The 22,588-nt window shown below is 43.8% G+C and overlaps 1 protein-coding gene across 2 annotated transcripts; it reads right to left on the bottom strand.

The window, feature by feature from the left end:
• Positions 1 to 484: 484 nt before the first annotated feature.
• On the bottom strand, positions 485 to 22,448 carry stag2b (STAG2 cohesin complex component b). Of its 2 annotated transcripts, none has more exons than XM_086178663.1 (34): positions 22,401 to 22,448; positions 20,152 to 20,280; positions 19,988 to 20,069; positions 19,694 to 19,837; positions 19,495 to 19,591; positions 19,293 to 19,369; positions 18,960 to 19,164; positions 17,868 to 18,019; positions 16,236 to 16,309; positions 15,991 to 16,114; positions 15,625 to 15,723; positions 15,362 to 15,441; positions 15,075 to 15,182; positions 14,757 to 14,868; positions 14,394 to 14,511; positions 14,187 to 14,290; positions 13,484 to 13,576; positions 13,284 to 13,373; positions 12,943 to 13,146; positions 11,344 to 11,414; positions 11,129 to 11,216; positions 10,943 to 11,023; positions 10,760 to 10,852; positions 10,322 to 10,496; positions 9,436 to 9,575; positions 9,104 to 9,205; positions 8,840 to 8,988; positions 8,420 to 8,548; positions 7,999 to 8,225; positions 7,215 to 7,434; positions 5,273 to 5,380; positions 5,067 to 5,193; positions 3,364 to 3,441; positions 485 to 2,475 (listed from the first exon to the last, which is right to left on the bottom strand). In XM_086178663.1, the coding sequence occupies exons 2-34, from the start codon at positions 20,193 to 20,195 to the stop codon at positions 2,452 to 2,454; spliced, it is 3,819 nt and encodes a 1,272-aa protein (XP_086034789.1). In that variant the 5' UTR covers positions 20,196 to 20,280; positions 22,401 to 22,448; the 3' UTR covers positions 485 to 2,451. The 2 variants fall into 2 exon arrangements, with proteins under 2 accessions (XP_086034789.1, XP_086034788.1); XM_086178662.1 differs by having other exon boundaries at positions 22,268 to 22,405.
• Between the last annotated feature and the right edge of the window lie 140 nt (positions 22,449 to 22,588).

The following is a 22,588-nucleotide window of genomic DNA, read 5'->3' as shown; positions in this document are numbered from 1 at the left end:
AGCTCAGAGAACCCCGACGGGGGCGCGGCCTGGAACAAGGGCTTCCCTTTGTACGTCCTCAGACACGACAATCAGACACGACGTGATGACGGGCGAAACTTCGCACGACGACAAACTCACGTCTGCATTCTCGTCTGCATTCTGAGCGCCTCCGTCTCCATCACGCACCGGACTCCGGGCCCTCCACTCCATCTCCGACGGACTGGACTGAGTTTGACGGTCAGTGTTAGTGAAAGGCCGTCCTGCACAGAGCAAACATATCAAGGCTTTAGAGAGCATTTTAAATGACAAATTCAGTGACATTCTTGATTTGGACAACCATGACGGGGGACGGATCTGGGCTGCTGCGACGGCACTGCCCCCCTGTGGCGCTGAAGCACAACTCTGTGAAACTCACATCTGTAAAGACTCATAAAAAAAAAAAAAAAAAAAGGTCCCGTGAGGCCGGGACGGGCGGCGTGGTCAGGAAAAAGTTACCACAAAAGGAAATGTGTTGATTTTTATTCAAAAGTTACTGTCTCCAGACAAGTACAAATCAGAAAACAGAGTGACTGAAAGAGGATGGGATAATAGACAACAACTCAGGGTGTAGGCAAGAGTGCAGGAAAGAACAAACAAAAACAAAAAAAAATAAAGAAAAACACAAAAATGGCCAACAGGAAGGAAATTAAATTTTGTATATATACACATGATCTAATAAGAATTTATACCAATGTAGTGGTAAGTAACAAACAATAAACAGTACTTTTTCCTTAAAAGATTTTTTTTTTTTACTTACATAAAATAATTAGGCAAAACACATATTGGCTGTTCATCTACATTATCACATTACATCTGCCCGCCTCGCCTCCCGTCCTACCGAGCCAATTCACCACCTTGGAACACGACTGATCCTCAGACATGGAAGATTACGGTGTGAGAAGGTGACCTTTCAAAGCATGTTTAAGGCTTAAGCATGGAATGACTACAAAATAAAAACCTCAGTAGACACATTTCATTCAAACATGTGTGTGTATGTATGTTTATGTGTGTGTGTGTGTGTGTGTGTGTGTGTGTGTGTGTGACAAATATAGGTCAAAATCTAAGCTCTGTCTAGCTGCCACAGCGCTGCTGAGTATCTCGTGTTCAGTATTGTCTGAAGGACTACCTTTCAAGTTTAGCATTTGTTTGTACTTTGTGACCGGACTCGATGTCGAGGAAAAAAACCTTAAAGCTGAATTTTCACAAGTCATTTCATTAGTTTTATCCAAACTCATTTACACGTAGGAAAAAAGGTAGAAACCTGAAGACATTATCAAGACAAGAGGGAAAAAAACAAACATAGAAATACAAATTTAAAAATCTTCCTTGATGCATGGATTTACATGCTTTTTTTTTTTTTTTTTAAAGTTTACTTACATTTCTCAAACTTTGTGACCCAAGGTTGAAAAGTTGAAAAAAGAAAACCAAAAAGCACATATATAAAAATCAGCACCGATTCATATATAACTTTTATTTAAAACGTAGATAACCATTTCAACATTATGCTGCTGGATTGTAGGAGAGAAAAAAAAAATTAAAAACTAAATACAAAACCAAAAAAAAAAAAAAAAAAAAAAAAGAAAAACCCAAAAAATAAAACAAAAAAATAAAATAAACCCATGATCTTCTTGGACTGAGCCGCTTCCTTCCAGAGCCCACACAGCGGCACCGCTGGGTCTCCAGCAGGTGGTGGTTTAGGGGGTCCGAATCTGGGCTAAGCACTGGGACCTGCCGCTCCACAGTGGACTCTTGGAATCTTCACAGCATAATAAAGGGATCCTGACTGTTTCTATGTGATCGCTCACTATCTTAACCACCAGTGGTTATTGGGACCTCGAATCGGGCCCTGCAACGGGGAAGAGGAACTGAAAGAGAGTGGGAGGAAAAAAGAAAAGTAGCACAGAAACAAAGACCTCCATCCACTTGGCTAACACAGTACAGGCAAGCTACTACAGTCTGTTTATAAATTACTACTTCACACCTGGTAACTTACTACAATTGTAAAAAGGGTTAGACATAAACAAAAAAGGTTTCTTAAGTTAAACACACCAATCCATCCATCCCAGTAAAAAAAAAAAAATAAAATAAAAATAAATTGGAAAAAAAAAAAAAAAAAAACTATTAAGAAGGTTTCTTCAGACATGTCTCATTTCTAATAGGGTTGAAAGTGGCCTGTTAAACTATTTCTGAACAGGAAGAGCTTACCCAAGATTATAAAAGTAAATATTTGAAACAAAGTCCTCTCTGAGCAAGCAACACTGAGTGTGGGTTGTCATTGGTCCACGTGGAGTACAAGCCAGAACTCTTTTCTTTTTTTTGTTGTTTTTACTTTTTCTTACAGAAAACACATTTGTTTTCGCATTTAAAATTCTCTTTAAATACAAAGCGCCTCTTCTGTCGTCCCAGCTTCAAAATCATCTGGTTTATAGCTTAAAACATGGGCACTCCGAGGACCTGAGAGAGAGACACAGAAGGCTTCGTCACCGCTTTGTTGGACAACAGAAATGCAGTCAAAATAACAACGATCGGCGAAGGGACGCGGACAGCGAAATTAAAAACTAAACTCCCCGCTTTGGAATTTACAATTATATACTCGTGAGATCGTCCGCAATGAAAACAAGCGTACATCACGATGATCGACGAACACCTGAAATATGAAATAAAGATTGCTCCATAACACCGCTTTGAGTGTTTCTGGCCTTCGATTACCTTGGAGTCACATTTTAGAGCAGTATTTCAGGGCGGAGGGGACGACCGCCGCACGCTGACTCTTTTTTAAACTCGAAAAAATGTACTAAGCGAGATGAGATACTTTGCGCGCGGAGAAGGAAAAACCGTCAGCGACAAATTGCCTCGGAGTTGAGACATCACAACGTTTTGCAGCCTTCCGCAATCAGCTGGAGGCAGAGAGGATCGACATTTTAAGGCTCGGTGGGAGGACAAAATGAAAGCCAGGACTCCAGACATTTTGAGAGCGGGGACGTGTTGACACAATAATTTAAGGTTGGCCGGGCACATAACCCAACACAATCTGGCCTGTATATAGAGGAAAAAACGGTGGCTTTGGCACCGACGCTGAACGGCGGAGTTGGCCGTGGCACAGGAAAGCCGCTCGGCTGAATGTGCTCAGATTATCGCGTGGCCTTGTTCGGCGGCCTAAATCAATCATGCATAGTATGACTGGTTACAAGCTATGTATAGACTCGCAGCAATCCATTTGGCTGCGGCGCGGCACGGAATGACATTAGAAGGCCAGATTCAAACATCACATGTACACAAATCAGACTACAGGTTTTCAGATACAAAAGTTAATCTCGGTTAGAACGGCATAGACCCCCCTACCGATTCATCCATGATAGAGGCAGGGTCGAAGTAATCCGGCTTGAGCTCAGACCGTTCGCGACGATTCTTGGAAGGTGGCTGGGGAGAAGGAGGACAAACATCCATGTGTTTTAAATAAAACCCTGAACTTTGTGCCAGATATGCAAAAAATGTTGAAAATACAAAATGAAGACATTAAGAATTTTGACATTTCTGGTTTAATTAGGAGAAAGAAAAAAAACAACTCAAGGAATGATATTAGAGAAGCAGAGGAACCGGCACGCCGCTTCCAATTTTCTACTTGATTCAACATGACATTTGATTTGTTTCAGGGTGCCGCTCGTTCCCAGGCATCCAAAACAGACGTATGTCTCCGACCGCGTTTAGTTCTGGCCGAACACTCGGTACCGGTGGTTTTATCGGTCCGATAAACAGCCAAACAAGTAAGCTCCGCATCTTTGAATTACAGGAACGGCAGTCGGCGCATTTCATCACTGGACGGCCTTTGATACGGCTCATCTGCCGCTCACGACGCCCATGTTCTTTTGAAGGGACATTCAAAGAGCCAGACATGAATCCATTAACCGTGGCAGGTTTCAACTGATCAGCAGAGTCCGACAGACCCGGCGCTTCAGTTCACCCACTGGGCTCCGCGATGCCGAGACACCGTCTCCGCAGCAGGTGGCGAGCAGGCTGTCTGCGGGGCCGGCATGTCTTCATACGACCGTCTGCTCGCTACCAGGAGGATGAAGGGCTTTATCGCAGCGGCCTTTTTCAGGTGAATTTTAATAGAGGCGGTCAAGGAAAACAAAAATAAGGAAATAATTGGAACGGCCGCGTTTGATTGCTTTTTCGTCGGGAGAAAATCAGTGGTTTGTTGTATCCTTAGATCACATTTCGGTATCGCCGCAGCAGACGTTACACATGCGCAGATGTGGTTCTAACAAAAAAAAATTAAAAAAATTTAAGAAAAGGGCCATGCCAAACCAAACTGGGCTTTATTTTCAGCCTTCTCTTTTTCCTTCTTCGTTAACCTTGGCACGCCCAAGGTATCTGAACAAGAATTGTTCCAGACGGTGCATACACCCCGGAGCGGGCTGCATGCGGTTACCCTCACGGACCTCATGGCCGGGAGCTGAAGGCTCCTTGAACTCCCTCGCTTAATGTGCAGACAAACTGGCAGTGTCCAAGGGTTTCTAGCTTTTCCTCAAAAGGGACTAGAGCTTTTTGCTGGGAAATAAAGAGGTTTGGGGAAATGTAGCATTTCAGAGATGTTTTACAGATGGGAGATTTTAATTTCCACGGTCTGCCCGATCAGTATTTCAGATTAAAATAAGACTTAGGAATGCCGCTGTCTGTTTCCTGACAATAAAATGGACCGCGTAGACTCTCCAGATGTTTGGTATGAAGAACATCAACTAACGTGGTTTCGAAAAACAAATGTAAATACCGGTGTGACGTGCTTTCTTTCCTTTAAATTGATTCTTTTCTGCCTGTGCGAGGCAAACGGGTTCGGGAGATTCGGCGAGAGTGGAGCTGACGTCTGAAGTTCGAAAGACGTAGCACGGCACAAAAAGAGAGAAACCATCTGCTGCGTCCAAACCCTCAGCTGAGTCAACATTGTAACTTTTATGGGAAGTGCCTTCGTGTCAAAATATTTAAGACGAATGTAATCAGATTCAGGTTTACGGCCAAGGTTATGGGCCCGGATAGGTGTGTCTTACCAGATCGATGTCCATAGTATCAAAGTCCATGCCTTCGTTGAGGTCGTCCATGCGGCCCTCGGATGACATCATTACGTCTTCCACGATGGGTTCCTCATCCTCCTCCATAAGCCCAGTGCCCCGACGTCTACACAAACAAACGCTCTTTCAAGCAAAGTGGATTGTGACAGCGGGCGGCCGTGCGTGCCGGCAGGGTTGGGTCTTACATGGCCTGCTGCAGATTGGTTCTGAGCTTGGCGTAGTTCATGGCTCTTTCCTGCTGCTGACGAGCTTCTTCTTGCTGTCTCTGGGTCAGCATCCACGTCACCTGAGAACTAGATGCACAAGCCGTGTCCGTTAGCCAAGTTTTAAATTCATAGAGCTGTCAGTTACATACGGACCCGGCACTGAATCAGGGCTCAATAAATAATTTCAGTCACTGTAAGAGGGTGCCAAAGTAAAGCACGGACTACAGGATGACGTTCTGCTGGACGTGTTCCACCTTTTAAATGACACAAATTACACTTGTACTTGAGCGGATGGCCTGCTGCCCCCAAGAGCAGAAAAAAAAGTCAACCAGCTGCATCTTGTGAGGTGCAGAACAACAAGCTAAACTCACTAGGTTTGATGCTTCTCATAGAGGATAACACATTAACAAGCGGCGCATTAAGCACTGAGCTTGTTTCCAAATGAGAGGGAGGCACGCCCACACCACTTCTGAATGTGCACATGGCTTTTTCCAGAGTGGCGAGGAAGGAGAGGACAATGTCATCGGTGAGTCAAAACACGGCTGGTTGTGTCCATTAAGGGGCAAAGTCTCATCTCCACATAGCCCGCAACTGAGTCTTTATGGGCCTGACTCGTGTACAGCACTGAGGGATGGAAGTTTAAATCAGTTTCAAATAGTCATCAATCACTTCCTATTTATTTGAAGGGTAAATAGTTTGGCATTTTCCCTCAGAGATGTCAAACTCACATCTGTGCTGCAGTCATGTACAATAAGTCAAGGCAGGGAGCAGAAGAAATAGAGGTGAAGATGAAAGGAGTCGGCACTAGTTGTAAACTTTGTAAAATGCTTCTTTGGAAAGTCCTGCAGAACACGGAACGCCTGGTTACATAACATCACATTCTAAGAATGCCAGGCAGTTTCTATTACACGTGACGAGTGCCACCGTTTTTCATAGTACAGTAACGCTTACATTCCCTATCACCATTCGCTATTATTCTGCATTATTTTTTCTCTTTGGTGCGGTACGCTGGAGGAAAAACTGCCGAAAGTTCATTGGTCAATCTCAAATCAAGGTGCACCACAGTTTGTCTGTGGGGTGGGTGAGCTCGTGATGACTTATATAACTCACAATCACATGACCGCTGATGTTGTCAGGTGACTGTAGTGCTCATATCTTGGCAGGGTCGAATAAAAAATCTCCAGGGCTTGAGTCTCCGATCAAGTTTACAACAAATAAAAAACATTGTCAGCAAACCATTACTTACTGGGTTACACAATATCACAGCGGTTTTAAGGGAGAGGCACAAGGTGAACCGAGGTTTAGCCGGTGTTCTGCTGTGGTAATTTGGCAGCGGATACAACTGCTGCTAAGCGTCTCGCAGTTAAAGATTAGCCAGAAATTATACCTGGCATTAAAAATGGTAAATTCCAGATGACGTGCGGGGAGCGAGGGCCGAGCAGAAAAGGGTTTGCATTCCAAATGGAGACGTATAGGGTGATGGGACTGTATGCCAAAGTGATTCTGTGACTCTGTGAGTGCAGTACAAACAATAGTAATTTAGGGTTTATACCATCGCTCACAGTGGACGTGTTTGGCTGTATCTTACTCGATCAATCATTAAAACGATTCGAACAGGCAATTACACTGACCTTTATCCTAATGCATGTTAGCTCCATTTAGCATTGCTTGATGCCCTTCTTACAGAGAAGGCACACCACTGAAACGAATGGTGAGCCCGGGATCTGAGCCAAAGTGCGAAAGGAAATCTTCAAATCGGCACCATTAGGGTATAAGGACTCATAGGAGCCTTTCAAAATGCTGGGCCTAGACTGCAGACTCGGAAAACAGCCTTATCTCCGTTAGGCTGCTTTAATTTCAACTTCCACTGAGCACCGACTGCATCACTTCATCCTGAAATGCAAGAGTAACTTCTGCATACTTGTAATCCATCGGTGTCTGGTGGTGCTGGGGCGTCTGTTGATGGTGCGGTGTGTGTTGGTGGGTCTGCTGCTGATCGTGAGGGAGGGGGTAGACCCCCATGTAGCTGTCATCACGACCCCTCTTCGGATCTCGCATGGCAGTGGAGGTGAGGTGCGGGGACGGCATCATGACCGGGGTCTGCATGCTCGGCTGCCACACCTCGCTGCTGCTGCTTTCCTCTGGTGGAGAAGAAACACACCGCGAGCGTGAGGATGCATTTCAAGTGGCCGCCGTCACACTTGGGTAACTACATTTCTCTCTGGCCACCTTTTAAGTGATAACTTTGGAAAAAGCAATCATTAGGGTGTGCAATAGTAGCCATCTGACTTTAATCGTGACCTTTGGTGTATTTTAAAACGGATAGACTGATGGACATTTTAACATTTAGTAGTCTGAGGACACGAGCGGGTCTTGGAGAAAAGCACAGGCACAGCTGCGATGAATATCGTGAGATTGGGAAAAGGTACGTTGACTCAAATCTCTCCCACCATCTGCTGTTTAATCTCTTCAACCAGCAGCTCAGCGTGGTGCACGGAGCTAGCTGAGCACATCTGGGTTAATCTGGGCTCCAACTGTAACGTCATGGCTGCGTTTGTGTACGGAGATAACTGCTGGTATCTACCGTTAATGTTACACTGTTTCTCTCGGGATGTGAAATAAATTCTAGCATTCCCTCTGCCGATTGAGGACAGCTGAGAAAGCACATGTCAGCCTTGATTTAGCGAATTCCTAGCGTCTTGTACCTTCTGGCAGTTTCCTCTTGGCTGATGAAGTTCCAGCTGTGGCAGCAGGAGGCTTCGTCTTCTTCGAGCGAATGGAGGAGCCTCTACTTGAGTAGCCACTCATCACTGACATGGTATCGTCATCCCCGCCCGCCTGCAGGGAATTTCTATAGGAAATGAGGGGGAGCCAGCAGTCCTCTCGCTGTAGTGCCATCTGGAAGGTCATGAAACGCTCCAGGTACATGTGGCTGATGAGAAGCAAGAGGGCCAACAAACATGATGAACACTTCACACAATTGGGCGGACAAAAGCAAACAATGTGCATTCAACCTCAAACAAACACTGACAGAAGTTGGAAACACCTGTCGCAATGACAACGAGGAGCCTTTAAGTTCAGAAGATGTAAAAAGAAAAAAAAAAGAAAAAAAGAAATAACACATACACAGTCCTCTTGTCTTGTCTCATGAGCTTGGAGGAGAACTCGCTGAGGATGTCCAAGAAAGCCAGGTTGAGGGGAGGACCCCCTTCTCCCTGGGGACTGGGTTCCTTAAATGCAAACTCGATACCATCTCTAAGATAAGTGTGAAAAAGGAACGTGAACAAGACATTGTCAGCGGAGACATGGTTTTGCTTTACGGAGAAAAAATAAAAAAAAAGACAAAAGACCAAGAAGACATACAAACAATGGGGAGCGCAACTTTAAAAATGTACTTAATTTGTCAGTTTGTAGAGTAAAAAATAAGCCACGTTTCTGCAAATTGTGACGTTGAGTATTCATTAACATTGTATACATTTTTTTTCAGCTGTTGCGAGTCCAAAAGAAATATAGCCATAAAAGATTACGGGGCGAATGAAGCCTTACTTGTGCAGCATGGCGATGGCATCCCTCGTCTTGACCTGGTCGAGGCCAAAGGTTAGAGAAAACCGACGGGCCAACTCTTTGATTCCACAGAAAGCAGAAGAGGAGCGATCGAACCCGTGACCCAGTTCTGACAGCATTTCATTGAAAAGCTGAAACAAACGGAAATGAATGATGAGAAAACACAAAAAAAAAACAAGATAACTTAAATGAGGGTGAAGCTTCTTCGAGAGGAATGACGGAGTAAGTAAACTCATCACGGCTGACCTGTTGCAGACTGAGGATGAGGGTCTTGGCACACTGGATCTTGTCGATCTGCCGAGTCTTACTCATAGTTTCTTTGATGATGTCTCCATAGTCATTGTAATACTGTTGACAAACATTCAAATCAAGTCAATCTTTCTGTGTTCACAAACTAATTTTAATTTATTTCTTACAGATGGTTTGAATTGCAAGGGCAGATTATTCCCATAGCAACCCTTTCGCCTAAAGTTAAAGATTCAAAATATACATCTTTATTGGATTTGACAGATGGCCTGCATTGAGGCAAAAATACGGATGTATAAAAAGGGTCCAGAAATGATAAAAATACAACTTACCCTCATGTACTGTTTGAAAATGTCGGCTCCGGTTTTCATTTCGACCACGCAGTAAATGATAAGTTTACAGTAAGCGGCCAAGAGGTTTCTCCTCTTATGTAGAGCTTCAATCTTCACTGCCTCATCATCTTGTTGCCCATCTTAGCAAACCAAAAGAAAATAGAATTACAGCTTTGTGGTCGAACGCCTGACAGCTAGTATACACTTGTGAATTAAAAAGCGTGTACAGCGTGTTGTGAACACGATGGATTTGTTGAGTGGTGAACAGTAACCATCAACCCATCATCGTCTGTTTAATTTGTGTGAAAAATAAAAAAACATATAGGTTCTCAAAATGAAAAATATAGGCTCTCATTCTGTTACTTGAACAAACCCTTTGTCCATTTACATTCATCCAGAAGTCCTAATTGGCATGACTGAATGAAAATTCTGAGTGCTCACAGCCATTTCTTTCTTCTCACGTCGTCGTAATGCTAAAAATTGTCTTAATGAGATGTAGTGATCACTTCATAGAGATTATTTTACACCAGAAGGCATACTTAATGCTTCAGCAATAGATCTTATATTGTCGAAAGGTCGTGATTATTAATGGACAAGCATGAATAAGACGAAAGAGAATGTTACGCCTCTAACTGCAGTGCTGGGCCAAAGCAGTGTTGCTGGTCTGGATGTTTTTTTCTTTTTGTTTTTTCCTATTTCTGTATGGAAGAGGTTTGAGGATGCAACGATTTTCCATTGAAGAAACAGATTGACAACATGTCTGGAATCGGCAATTGTAGAACTCCCAGTGAAGTGATTTACAGTGCTTATAGGACCAAGTGCAAAGACTACTGCTGGTGGATATTAAGAACGTGGGAGGTTCAAGGCTCTCACGTTGGGATTTTACCTGTGCTATTTGTGTCGTCATCCTGGTCTATGAAGACATGGTTCAAGATAAAGGAGAGCAGTTCAGACTGCAGTGAATCCTCTGGAGAATAGACCAAGGGCTCCAGATGTTCCCTGCTTCCTGACACCATCTGGTGGCTAAAGATGAGCAGTAGGTCACAAAGGATGGTAAATGCCTGCCGAGAAAAGGGAGAAGTGTGATGGGTTAAAATGCAGTATGAATGCACACGAGTTCCATAATGATGGATCATTTTAAATGGTTGGCATCCAGATATTTTTTTCAAAAAAACTTTTCTTCACTATCATTGTCAAATCTTGATTTGACTAAGAGCCTTGCTTTCCTCAAATATTGCAAAGTTTGGTAGCCTATCAGCATTCTAAAACCCAAGTATGGTCAACATATTTCTTTTTTACGACTGAAAAACTTCATGCTGGTCACCTGTTCTTTAACAGCTGTGTTGACATTGGTGAGGTACCGCTGACACATCATACAGAAAGCCCTCATCTGCTTCCTCAGGGTGACTAGATCCTCCTAGAAAACCAAAAGAAGACAAAGTAGATCGCATCATTCGCGTCCTTCAGCGCAGCCAGGAAAAGCGGAGGACAGTAAAGTGGACCGCACCTTTCTGGAGCTTCCCTCAGATATCTTGGCCAGGTGCCACAGGATCACATAGTGTGTGCACTGCAGTGAATGGATGACTATCTGTTCACACAACAATTAGTGCAATGGTTAATATTCCCATTTTAAAACCACACAATCTTCATTGGCACGATTATTTCGACCGTTTATTTAAATCACTTTACAAACCTGCTCGGGCATGTCTCCGTTCTCTATGCCTGTGTTGAGCAGTTTGAAGTTGCTGGTAAAGAGGTCCCACCCAGACAGGTCATGTGCACTGCAAGTTTTAACAGTTTTTAAAAAAGGGAGTGAGTTGTAGTGCACAGATGTGTGCACACAGTCATCGTTAGAATTTACAGGCAGAAGAAAAGGTGGAGGCGGGAAAGGGGGATGGGACGTCTCACTTGTGGAAAGCTGTGATCCTCTTTAGAGTCGACAAAACCTGATAAGCATCGTCTTCGTCGGCATCTTCTCCCTTGAAAGAGAAATTGGATACTCAGAAGGTCTCTCAAATAGACACACGCACAGTGCTTATCGGTCTCTGATAAATTTGTTGATTGTGAATTCTGTATTGCAAAATACAAAATGAAACAAAGTCTGGTGAGACAAATTTTCAAGTACCGTATTTTCCACACTATTAGGCGCACCTAAAAGCCCTTAACCTTCTCAAAAAACAACAGTGCGCCCTAAAATCCAGTGCGCTTTATACATGGATCAATATTGAGCCGCAAGAGGTCTCGCAACAACGGGAAGCAGCCGCCGACTCCATTTTCTCCCGTAGAAGAATAAGCGCGCAGTGCTGGAATATATGACTGCACGAAGTGTGCATTTTCATTTCCATTTGTGTGTGTGTGTGTAGACCCCAAAACGGCTCCTTTAGAGAGACACGCTTACGATTCAGAGTTTAAACCCAAGGCTAACAGTCATGCAGTAGAACATGGGTACAGAGTAGCAGCAAGCGAATTCAAGATTAGCGAATCAATGGTGCAGAAGTGGAAGAAGCAACAAGATGACCTCCTCCAAGTGAAGAAGACCAAACAGAGTTTCCAAGGGAACAAAGAGAGATGGCTACAGTTAAAGGACAAACACGCTAACTTAACATCGATGAAATTAGAGGCGGTCCTTGTTGGTGCTTTCGTTTTATGAAACGCTTTGAACTGTGACAAATTGAGTTGGAAATACATTGTTTTCAACAAAGGCGGCGCAAATACCGGTAAGAGCTACTGGTACGTACGGTAATGTATTGCGAATGCACTGACTTGTTTTGGGAGTGGACAGAGTTGACAGAATGTAGGTTAGTATTCTATTAATAAAGTTTGACTGACTTATCTGACTGTTTTGTTGACATTCCCTTTAGCGCAGCTCAATTTAGTGGATGCATAACAGAACCCCAGCCACTATTGTAGCTTCTATTCTGTGCGCCGAATAATGCGGTGTGCCTTACATATGAAAATTTCTTTAAAAAAAGGTCATTCATTGCGGGTGCACCTTATAATCCAGTGTGGCTTATAGTGTGGAAAATACGGTAAATGTGTTTAATGAAATCAACCCATATAAAGTTATTCTCCACTATTATTCCATCCCTGAGCCATTGTTAATGGAACAATGCCACACCAAATGAAACTCGATGAAGCTGCGCCCTTGTGAAAAATAGTTTCTCTTCTGTGTTGTCTTTTCGATATTGTTAAAGCCTAGATATTGATCATCAGAAAATAGGACAGACAACCAGAACGAGGAAAGGACTACTGACATAGATCAGAAGAATTGAGAGCCTGTTTGTGTCCCATCATGCTTGGAGCATTAGTCACTTTGGCTGGGCTGCAGATTTATGCAGCGGCAGAGATATAGATCACGAAAAAGAGTTAGCGACGCTGCATCACACTTGTTTCTATTGCTACTTTAAATCAAGGAATAGTGAAACACTGCCAGGGCCAAATTTAGAGGTTTTCTTTTGATACATTTCCCATGAACATATGCGGAGGTTAGCATTCTTCCGATCCTACCTCTTGTAGAAAATCCTCCAGCAGCCTGTTGAACTTGTCCACCAGCTCATCCAGCAGCTGGGAGCGGGCAATGTCCACTCTGTTAAAGATCGTAAACTCCTCGTTGCAGAGAGCATGGTAGGTCTTGGAGCATGCCTCCAAAACTTCAGTGTCTGTGTGCTTCTCCACAATCTCCCGGATTTGACGCAAGAGGGATTCGAGGTGCTGTCGTCAAACAATGGACAAAAATGTGCATTATTTAAATGTCCTAATCAGGGGTATTCCGAGTATTACATCAAGTTATGTCACCGGTGCTTAAACCGAAAAAGAACAGTGTGAGATGAACAGGGGACGAGTCGTACCTTCTCCAAACGGCCCGTGGTGTAAATTTCCAGATCGAAAAACTGAGGCAGCTGCAACAAATTGGTGACCTTCTCGGCATCCACGGCGTACTGCAGGAAAAGGTTATCCATCGTCAAGAACGTCTTCTGACGACTTAACGCACGATCAGAGCGAAAGGCCAGCAACAGCGGCGCTGGAGAGAGGAATGAAAATTTCATACCTTGGCCAGTAGAGGAGGCAATGCCACAGCAAACAGCTCTGTCATTCTGGTTCTGTCATCAAGTTGAGTCTTCTTTTCTTTCGCGGTCATCACCTTCATCACATGGATTAAATGTCAGATACACGTCTTCCGTTGTTTGTTCGGTTTAATGCATGCAAATACTTTCTTTTACAAATCTGAAGCTTAACCCTTTGAATCCCCATTTCAGACAATCACAGAGTTCAGAGAAGGGCTTTTCCCGGGAGTAGGTGGGCGCTCGTGCTGAATGACAATCATCGTATAAAGTAATACAAATTTCTGTAGAAGTACTTAAAAAAAAACAAACAAACAAGTGATGGATCAGAACAGTCACTTTGCCTTTGCAATGTCAATTTTTTTTTTGCTGAGTTAACACTAAGGAGTTCTGCCCACCTTTGACCTGGGACTTAAGCATGTAAACAGGCATAATGGCCTGCTGCTGGTCGTTCTGTGGTGAACTTAACTGACATACAGCAATGACAGAACTAGTGTCGGGTCCTTAAGTAAATCTTCCATATATATTTTGTTATTGGGTTTTCAGGGCTCGCAATTATGGGGTCCAATTCCAAGTGAGTGTTTACACTTATAACTTAATATTAGTGACAAACCCAGAACAGAAACACCCAAGTTGCGGTGTGTTATGATCAGCCCCAGTCTGTGCTTAAATTGAGTCATCCAATATTACCCTCTTCCCAGTGCCTCTTCCAACAGGCGGGTGGCATTCTGCAGCCTGGCGTACAGTGCACAGCATGATCTCAATCAATGCCGTCTCTTGTCTGTCTGTAAGAGCTACAAGAATCACAAAAAAAATAATTGAGAGTTTGCCCATCCAACGTTTCGGCTCACGCTGACGTGTCCGTAATAAAAGCCCGCAATAAAGCGAGACCCATACCTTCCTCTCCTGGCAATGGATCATCTAAAAGTAAGCTGATCATACATTCCCAGTCCTTCAGTAGCTCTGCACCACATTCCCAAAGAGAGTCCACCAGGTAGGCTGCATGCTCATGGAGCTGCGGAGGAATTTCCACACAAAGGCAATTAACAGGATTGCTTACATACAGCCAAGAAATGATCAGCACCACATGTCCGACAGTAATTCAAACTTTTTTCAATTCAAAGGCTGCCAAATGAGATGCAACCCATTACATTCATCTAATTTGACATTAAATTTTGTAGATTCGAGCAGTACAACACCACTTAATGTCACTGGATAGCCAAATGCCTGCACACTAGGAAACACTCAAACATCACATACCTCACTCTCCAGGAAGAAGAAGACAGTGGTCTTGATGAGGTTTGCATTGGGACTTTGTCTACCTCTCCTCTTGGGGGCGCCTTCTTCCTCCGGTTCTCGCTGGCTGAACAACCTGTAGGAGCATTATTCATTGTATTCACATTTCACTCACACCTTACAAGAATTGTGGGGAGGAAGACAATATATTAAATCCGTTTCCATCTGTCCTTTTGAGAGCAAACTTTTTCCTAACCGTTGCCTTTTTGTTCATCTGATCAGCACTCAAACATGATTACAATTTTTTCCCGATCAAATAAATTCAATATCCGCCTGACGTACTTCTTGAAGAGGAATTCTCCAGCTGCAACAGCGACGGGCCTATGTGCCGAGTAGACCAGATGATAGACGCTCTCACAGTCTTCAGGAGTTAACACCTCATCTGTGCTACTGCAGAGACAAAGAGGAAAAGAGTTTAGTGAAGCCACGAGGGAGTTGACATTAACACTTGATATTGTTCTTGAGCAATATGTAAACACATTCTTTCCTTGACAATACAGATTATTGCTCCACTGAAATGTAAGGCAACAAAACCTCCTTGTCAAATACTGTGAAGAACAGTTGCTTACTTCAAGACTAGAGTGAGTAGTTTGATTGCTTGTACTGCGACGTCGTACTCCTTATCAAGAGTCATGGAGACAATGCGGTCCTAGACAAAGAGAGCAAAACATTTGGGAAAAATTGAATTATTCGGGTGAAACAATTATTGGGATAAATTCCGACAGCTCAATCAAAATGTGTTCACGCAGCACTGGACATTCCAGTGAGAGGCGGCAGAGGTTTTAATAAGTCAGAGCTGCGGTGTTGGAGACGTCCAGCAGGTGGTGCTGACCTTGAAGCGACTCGTGAAGAGTTCCAGCCTTGCATTGAGTTCTCTGTTGTAGTAGAGGCCCTGCAGAGCCGTCAGACACTTCAAGCGTACTTCCCCTTGCTGAAATCAAAAATCAGAAAACGGTCATTTAGTCGAAAATAATTGTTGTTTATAAAAATGTATACGAAGAAACAACTTAGTTCTTAAAGTTGCATCTTAGCGTTAAAGAACACGGAGAACCATCAAAGATTTAAATGCCATCATTATCATTTGAGACTTCCAGAACTGTGAGGTCAAAGTCAGGTTTGGAGCTCCGCAGCAAAAGCCAAGTTAAAAGTAAGTTAAAACGCAGAGGTTTTACCCAAACCCCATCCCCAACCCACTCACCTTGTCATGCATTGTCCATCCCACGTATTTCAGGTAGCTGTCATTGAGGAAGGCATCGCTGTAGAGTTTCATCCAAACTCCGATCTCTTCTATACAGATGGCTCTGATTTCTGCTATCGAATCCCTGTAAAGACATGATCATTTTTTTACTACACCGGGTTAAAGTGACAGGGTATAGCTGGTTTGTAATCTTAATTGCTTTAATTGTATGAAATTTCAGAAGCGCCCACTACGAGAGGCCGTACCGATATCGATGAACAAAGACTCCTTTGAAAATTGCGTTCATCATGTTTTCAATTTCATCCTGATTTTCTTGGAGCTGAAAAGAAGAGCAGAACAAAGTAAATATTAGCAACATATTTGCCGACAAGCTGAAGCGTAAATAGACTGCGGTGGTTCAGTGAGAGGACCACAGGGCGCTGTTATCCTAATGAGACATATGTGACAGCTGCCTATACACTCAGCTAACAGATGGATGCCTGGAGAAACCTGCTGCTATGGAGCATAATTAAAAATGACAATGCTTCCTGAGCAAAGCTCAAAACTAACCCATTCACGTGGGTTCAACACTTGCACTTTTTCTCGCAAACACAGTAGTGATGTCCGGCTATGGGTTGGAGTTCAGCACATTTTGGCTGCGACAAAATGCCCTGAAATTTGGACTCTCTCTTAAGCAATATAAACAGATTCTGTTCATGCTTCGATAACGGTCCGAAGAATATTTAAACAGATATAATGAAGTCATTTAAACAAAGGATAATTGAATCTGCCGACAGAAAAGTCAGTTGACCAGTCCACCATAAAAAAAAATATTGGATACTTAAATGAATTCATTTAAACAATAGTATATATATATATATATATATATATATATATATATATATATATATATATATATAGATACAACTAACTAAACACAAAGCAGTCTGTGTCATCTGCTTGACTTTCCATCAGGCAAAAAGCAACAAGCTGTTGCATTTCCAACTAACTTCCAACGCGCAAGACTTTACCAGGAAGGAAACTAAAAAAACAAATCAAGACGAAGACCTTGAAATCTCATAATATGAACTGTCTTAATTACATCGTTATCTTGAACGAGCAGCCCATGTTTTACCTGAAAGTAGTTTTAACAATAAAGTTACTCAACATACATTACCAGCAGCTTCCCACCAGGCATATTCATTGAGACCCATGTGCCGAAATATATTGGCTCCACACAACCGCTATTACACATCGCTTCCACTGGGCTCAGCCTGGGCTACTACACTGACCATCGATAATCACTAACTGCCCATAGCCTCCTGATAAATATATATCATTTCTTAATATTTTGCCACAGGGATGTCCTACTGGCATACAAAATGTCATCAAAACATGTTAAAAATAAAGCAATAGAAGTAGGTATTTATTCGAATGATGAAAAGTCCTCCAGACCCCGACTCATTCCCTGCACACACAGGCACAAAATCAACACCCTTTGACAATCACTCAGTGTCCGAATGAGAAAAATGTTGTTTTCTCTCTTTAATGGCTATTACTAGAGATTAATTTGGATAAAACGTATTTTTTTAACACACATCTTCAGTACCGATACTGTGTTGGCCATCCATATTGTTCTGAATTACATCAACCCCAGCTTCCCCTTTAGTCTTTAAGTAGTATGTTAAGTAAGGACTTAACGGGGGACAGGGGGAACCCCCTAACAGTCCTTAAATGAAAAGAAATGTAAGATTGCTGATGCCCAGTAATCTCTGTGACAACTACAAATGGATCTGCAAAATAATAAAAATACAATCAGTTGAAACTACGAATAGACTAAAGTGGGATGCTGCAAAGCTTGATAGAAGAGTATCTAACTGCTGGGAGGCCACTCGTACCTCTTTGCGTTTCTGCAAGAGCAGCTCCAGTCTGTCGTTGGCCCTTTTTGCCACCATTTTATTCCTCTCTGCCTCGTACTGGCGCTGAGTGTTGTCCATGTTGATGCTCAGGTTTAGAGCTACATTCACCAGGGCTGTCATCAGCTTCATGGCTGTTTAAGAGATTTACAACAATCAGGAACAACACTGTATTTCAGTGATTTAAAGATAAGATAAGATAAGAACAACTTTATTTATTCCGAAGGAAATTGTTGTGCCAGAGTTTCAAGCAAAACATAACAATAATAGATAACAGTAGGAAGGAGGGAGAATAAGAAATACAATAAAATATAGTGTCAAGTATGGCTTCAATCAATTCGGCATTAATATCTGAGTGATACGATCATCGATTGGAGATGTATTAAAATGATATTCCGAGCTCATGTGAATAAGAACATATTCACATAGAACTGTGAAAGCGATCACAACCAGGGTAACACTGAAATTCCCGTTTACCTGTTAAATGGAAATGAAACGAAAGATTATGGTCCATGGTCAAGAAAGGATTTACTGCGTCTTGCTTGTTGGGGTTTGCAAATTCTCGACAAACATCTTAGTTGACACAATACCAGAGTCTCATTGTAACATAAATGTTGGTCAAACAGCAGTCATCCCCTTACATCCTCTCTTCTAAATTCATGGAGATATCATGTACAACAATGAAAGTCTTGAATTCTTGAAATAAGATTATATTCCCCTGAAAAAATTTCAAATGACTTATTATTATAAAATAATTTGATGTTGTTTCACACATGGACTAGACCTGAGAAGCACAGCTTAAAACGCATCGGTCCACCTGTCATCTGATCACTTCAGCACTTTAAGCCCTTTGGATTTATTTATTGTGACGACTTCATCTATGAAACCCAGATAAAAACTTGGGGAAGCCACTGGAACATAAATGAGATGCCTTTTGCAAAAATTGTGTCAGATCTTAACAGCTTTATCCGAAAGAGCCATTGCTTTAACGCAAATACAAAAACCTGCTTAAACCAAAACTGGCATTCTCATACATAATACATAGATCCACACACACAGACACACAACCTTTACCTGCCAGTGTTGAGGTGTGTCTGAAGGCTCTGACTTGGGAGTCTGACAGTCCGGTGAGAAGGGAGATTACGGTGTCCATCATGTACTCGTCATAGATTATACTGTACTGACACTGGCGAACCAGCACCGAAATGAATTCGCAAAAACTCGATTTGAACTTCTTCCACTGGGGCCCCGCTATAGTTAGAGGGTAATCGCCACTGTCCTGCAGGGGCCAGACAGGAGAGACGTTAATGAACACCAGCTCCTGAACATTGACTATTGCCTTTGTCCCAGCAAGAAGTGACTAAGTTGAGTTTAAATTGTACTTCGGTGACTGAAAAATCTCGTTACCTCGTCAAATTCCTCCGTCATTCGGCGGATAATCTCCGAGTTCTGCATGTTGCGGAACATTTCCCCGCTGACCACACCTGTTGATAAAAAGCAATTACAAAAAGCCTCAGACACACTGCAAACGTACACCATGAAATCAAGCGGTTTCCACTGTAAGCGCCGGACACAGGAGGAGCAGGAGCTGGGAATCAAATACACGTACCTTTGCATCCCGAGCACTGGATGAAGAAATTTATGAGATCAAGGAGTGCCACATCTCGGTCATGCTTGTAAGACTCGATCCAGTCGTCGACGACGGACTGCGGGGAAACAAGGATTGACGTTTCAGGACGAGACGCAAAAACAAAACAACCGCCTTTGTCGTGTACCATGACAATGACCATGACATGTCGTGTACACACCTGCATGGCACTCCTCCCCAGTCTCACCACCTCGAACAGCATCATGTTTTCCATGCCATTCTCCTGGTGATGGCCGTTTATCCGGCCTGCTCCCTTGCCTCCCTTGCCCTTCTCCCCAGCTGCCTTCTTACCCTTCTTTCCACCCTGGGAATTGAAAATACCGCGCATGGGAAATTACAGCAGGAAACAAAATGAATCTACATTTGTTAGATGGCAGAAGACCAAATGCTCCACTATTCAACAGCGCTTTGTCGGCCAAGGCCAAGAGAGAGGATTAATTTGGACTTTACACACCTTTCCTTTAGCTGAATTTGCACTCCTTCCATCGGGATCTTCGGAGAAGTCGGTGTCTGAGGAAAATCTCGTATCTGTATCCCTGGAGGCCGAGAGAGAGGGTGAAAATTGGGGTCAAGTTTGAGCGCAGGGGTGATTTCTGGAAAAAGAGCAGTTCTACTTACTGAGTATAGGCGAACTCTGGTGGTATTTCTGGTGCTGCTATCATTTCTGTAACATCTTCTGGATAACTTCAACTCGTGACTGACTTTGAGATCTTCAGAAATTACCAGACGGGAGAAGTTGCATGTGACCTACAATTTAGAAGACAGCCCATTACAACGGGGTAAAACATCTCGCGCATTTCAGGACGGCACATGAGAGCGGCTGAAGGCATATTTTCTGCAGTGAGAAAGGCTATCCTGGAGGCAACTTCAGCAAAAAAGGAAAGTTTCACATGGTAACAGGGGGCGGACACGGATGCCCGGCTGCTCCCAGCCTCCCAACCATTGGCTCCCTCTCTTTTGCTGCTCCTTCTGGTTTACAGACAGCGTCATGCAGACTCACTGGAGTCTCGTCCTCCGTGTCCAAATATGGCGCAGCCTGTCCGCCCATATTCGCCTCGGCCAATCACAAGCCAGTATCAATATCAACAAGATACTGCAGGCCACAGGGAAACTATCGAATGTTAGTGATGTGTAAACTGCATGGGTAATTATTTTAAGCATCACATCGAGGAGGTCATGTTCAAATTGTAGAGCTGCTGCTGTTGTTGTTGTTGCTGCTGTTGTTTTGTTGTTCTGAATCCCCTGGTGGAAGGGAAGTCATTGAAACGAGCACAGAAATAACTCGCTTGTCTTCCCACTGGGTGCAACTCCTGGACCGACAACACACGGCTATGACACACAAAACTAATCCTCTGCAGGGCACTCGGTTCCAGCGGCTGTAATTTATTTTTCGAGATAATTACGATGTAGTGATTGTCCACACCAATTACTTCCTTACGAAGTCCTGCAAACGCGCCCGTACGAGGGGAAACTGCGGTTTAAAAGAGGCGTTTTCACGGAGAACTTCGCACGGCGGCATTAAGTTGAAATATGCGACGTTGCACGACATCGGTAAATACAGGCGAAACGAGAATAAATTGCACGGTGTCGCCGGAGTTGGTCGGATTAACCTAGCACCGATATTTAAAAGATGAAAATCTAGTAACCTACTTCTCGCCCCGATCCGAGGGGGCAGCGTTGCAGCGTGACAAGACGACGGGATTCTATGGGTGTTGACTGAAAAAGTGGCGCCAAATCGCCCAGTGTATCTCATAAACTTGGTCCTTCGAAACTACACGGGGGGGATTTCGGACGAACGGAATGGGGGGAAAATGTGATAGTCAATATTTCCTTACGTTAACTACACCAAAAGCTACCGGTCGTTCGCCGTCCAACAACGCCGGCGCGGTTACGCGCTTTGTCGGCGCCTGTCAAAATTGACACCGGTGCGCTGCTGGTGCTAGCGCCGCCCGCCACCGACGGTTTCGGCGTCTTTTCCTCGCAGTCAGTTTGTTGGAAATTGGAAAAAGTTAGCATGAGCTCTTCGGCGATCGAACAAGAATGCGATCGACGAAAGAAGCGCCAAGACTGCGAGGGGCACCGTGTTGTAATTAACGCTCGGTATCCGGGCAAGCCAGCGATCCGGGCAACGCTACGGTAGTCGTACCAAAATAACAAAACAACGCAAGCTGGACCGTGCTATTGCGAGCTAGTGTTAGCTTGCACACAATAACGTTACTCGTTGTGGTTTACAATGACCAGCGAATGTTTCTACACGCCGACCGCCCGTGTCCAGAGGGCATCCAACAACACAACACGCCGCGCACAAATAATAAACTGAAATAAACACAGCGAAAACAACTCCAACTGGTTTGCTAAGCTAACGGCTAACTGCTAACGTTACCTAAAAAAACATCACGTCCTTGCGTCCTCCATCTTGCCTCGGGAGTTCCAGTGCCGTATTGCATAAGCAACAAACACTTTGTTTACAAATATATAAAGTGCAACTAAGTCGCCTCAAACAACTAAACGCTTCCTTGATTTTCGAAGGCGATATTTCGAGCTACAGTGCTCAAAATCCAGTTAGTTAGCTTGCTAACAACCGAAGTAATGCTAGCGATGTACCGCGAAGCTAGCGAGGCAACTGGGCTCAGGCAGACATCCGCGCTCTGGGCTCATCCAGAGCTAGCCAGGCTAGCAAAATACAAATCAACTAACTTCCAGATAGCTCTCCGCCATTTTACGGCTAACTTACCTTGTGGAGAAATGTAGTCCCGGTAGATAAGTAACTTTTACTACTATTACTCAGCTTCCCTCTGAATCCCGCTGTAATTCTGTAAAAAGAGTTTAAAAGTCGCGGTCAGAGGCGGTTTCGGACGTTCTCTCACCCCGCTTGCTCCGTAGTTCGGTTTGTTGTTTCGACGACCTGGGAGGAGGAAATCCTGGTGCAGAGCTGCCACCTAGCGGCCATCACGGCGGGCTTGATACGCCGGGGCGGCCTGACTCCTAGCGGCGGCCGGGGTGTACTGCACCCGGGGCCGCGGGCTGCCGGAGCCTGTGACACAAGAATTACATT

Source organism: Fistularia commersonii, chromosome 31, assembly GCF_037954325.1.
Source record: "Fistularia commersonii isolate RoL2024-O1a breed Wild chromosome 31, RoL_Fcom_v1.0, whole genome shotgun sequence".
Taxonomy (NCBI): domain Eukaryota; kingdom Metazoa; phylum Chordata; class Actinopteri; order Syngnathiformes; family Fistulariidae; genus Fistularia; species Fistularia commersonii.
The sequence above is the reverse complement of the archived record's forward strand: the minus strand, read 5'-3'. Positions and strand labels throughout refer to the sequence as shown.

Coding starts and splice junctions, on each gene's coding strand:
- stag2b (XM_086178663.1), bottom strand. CDS start 20,195: ATGATAGCAGCACCAGAAATACCACCAGAGTTCGCCTATACTCA. Junction 19,592..19,693: donor TGGGGAGGAGTGCCATGCAG/GTGTGTACACGA, acceptor GTTTCCCCGCAG/TCCGTCGTCGACGACTGGAT. Junction 16,115..16,235: donor GTCTTTGTTCATCGATATCG/GTACGGCCTCTC, acceptor ATGTCTTTACAG/GGATTCGATAGCAGAAATCA.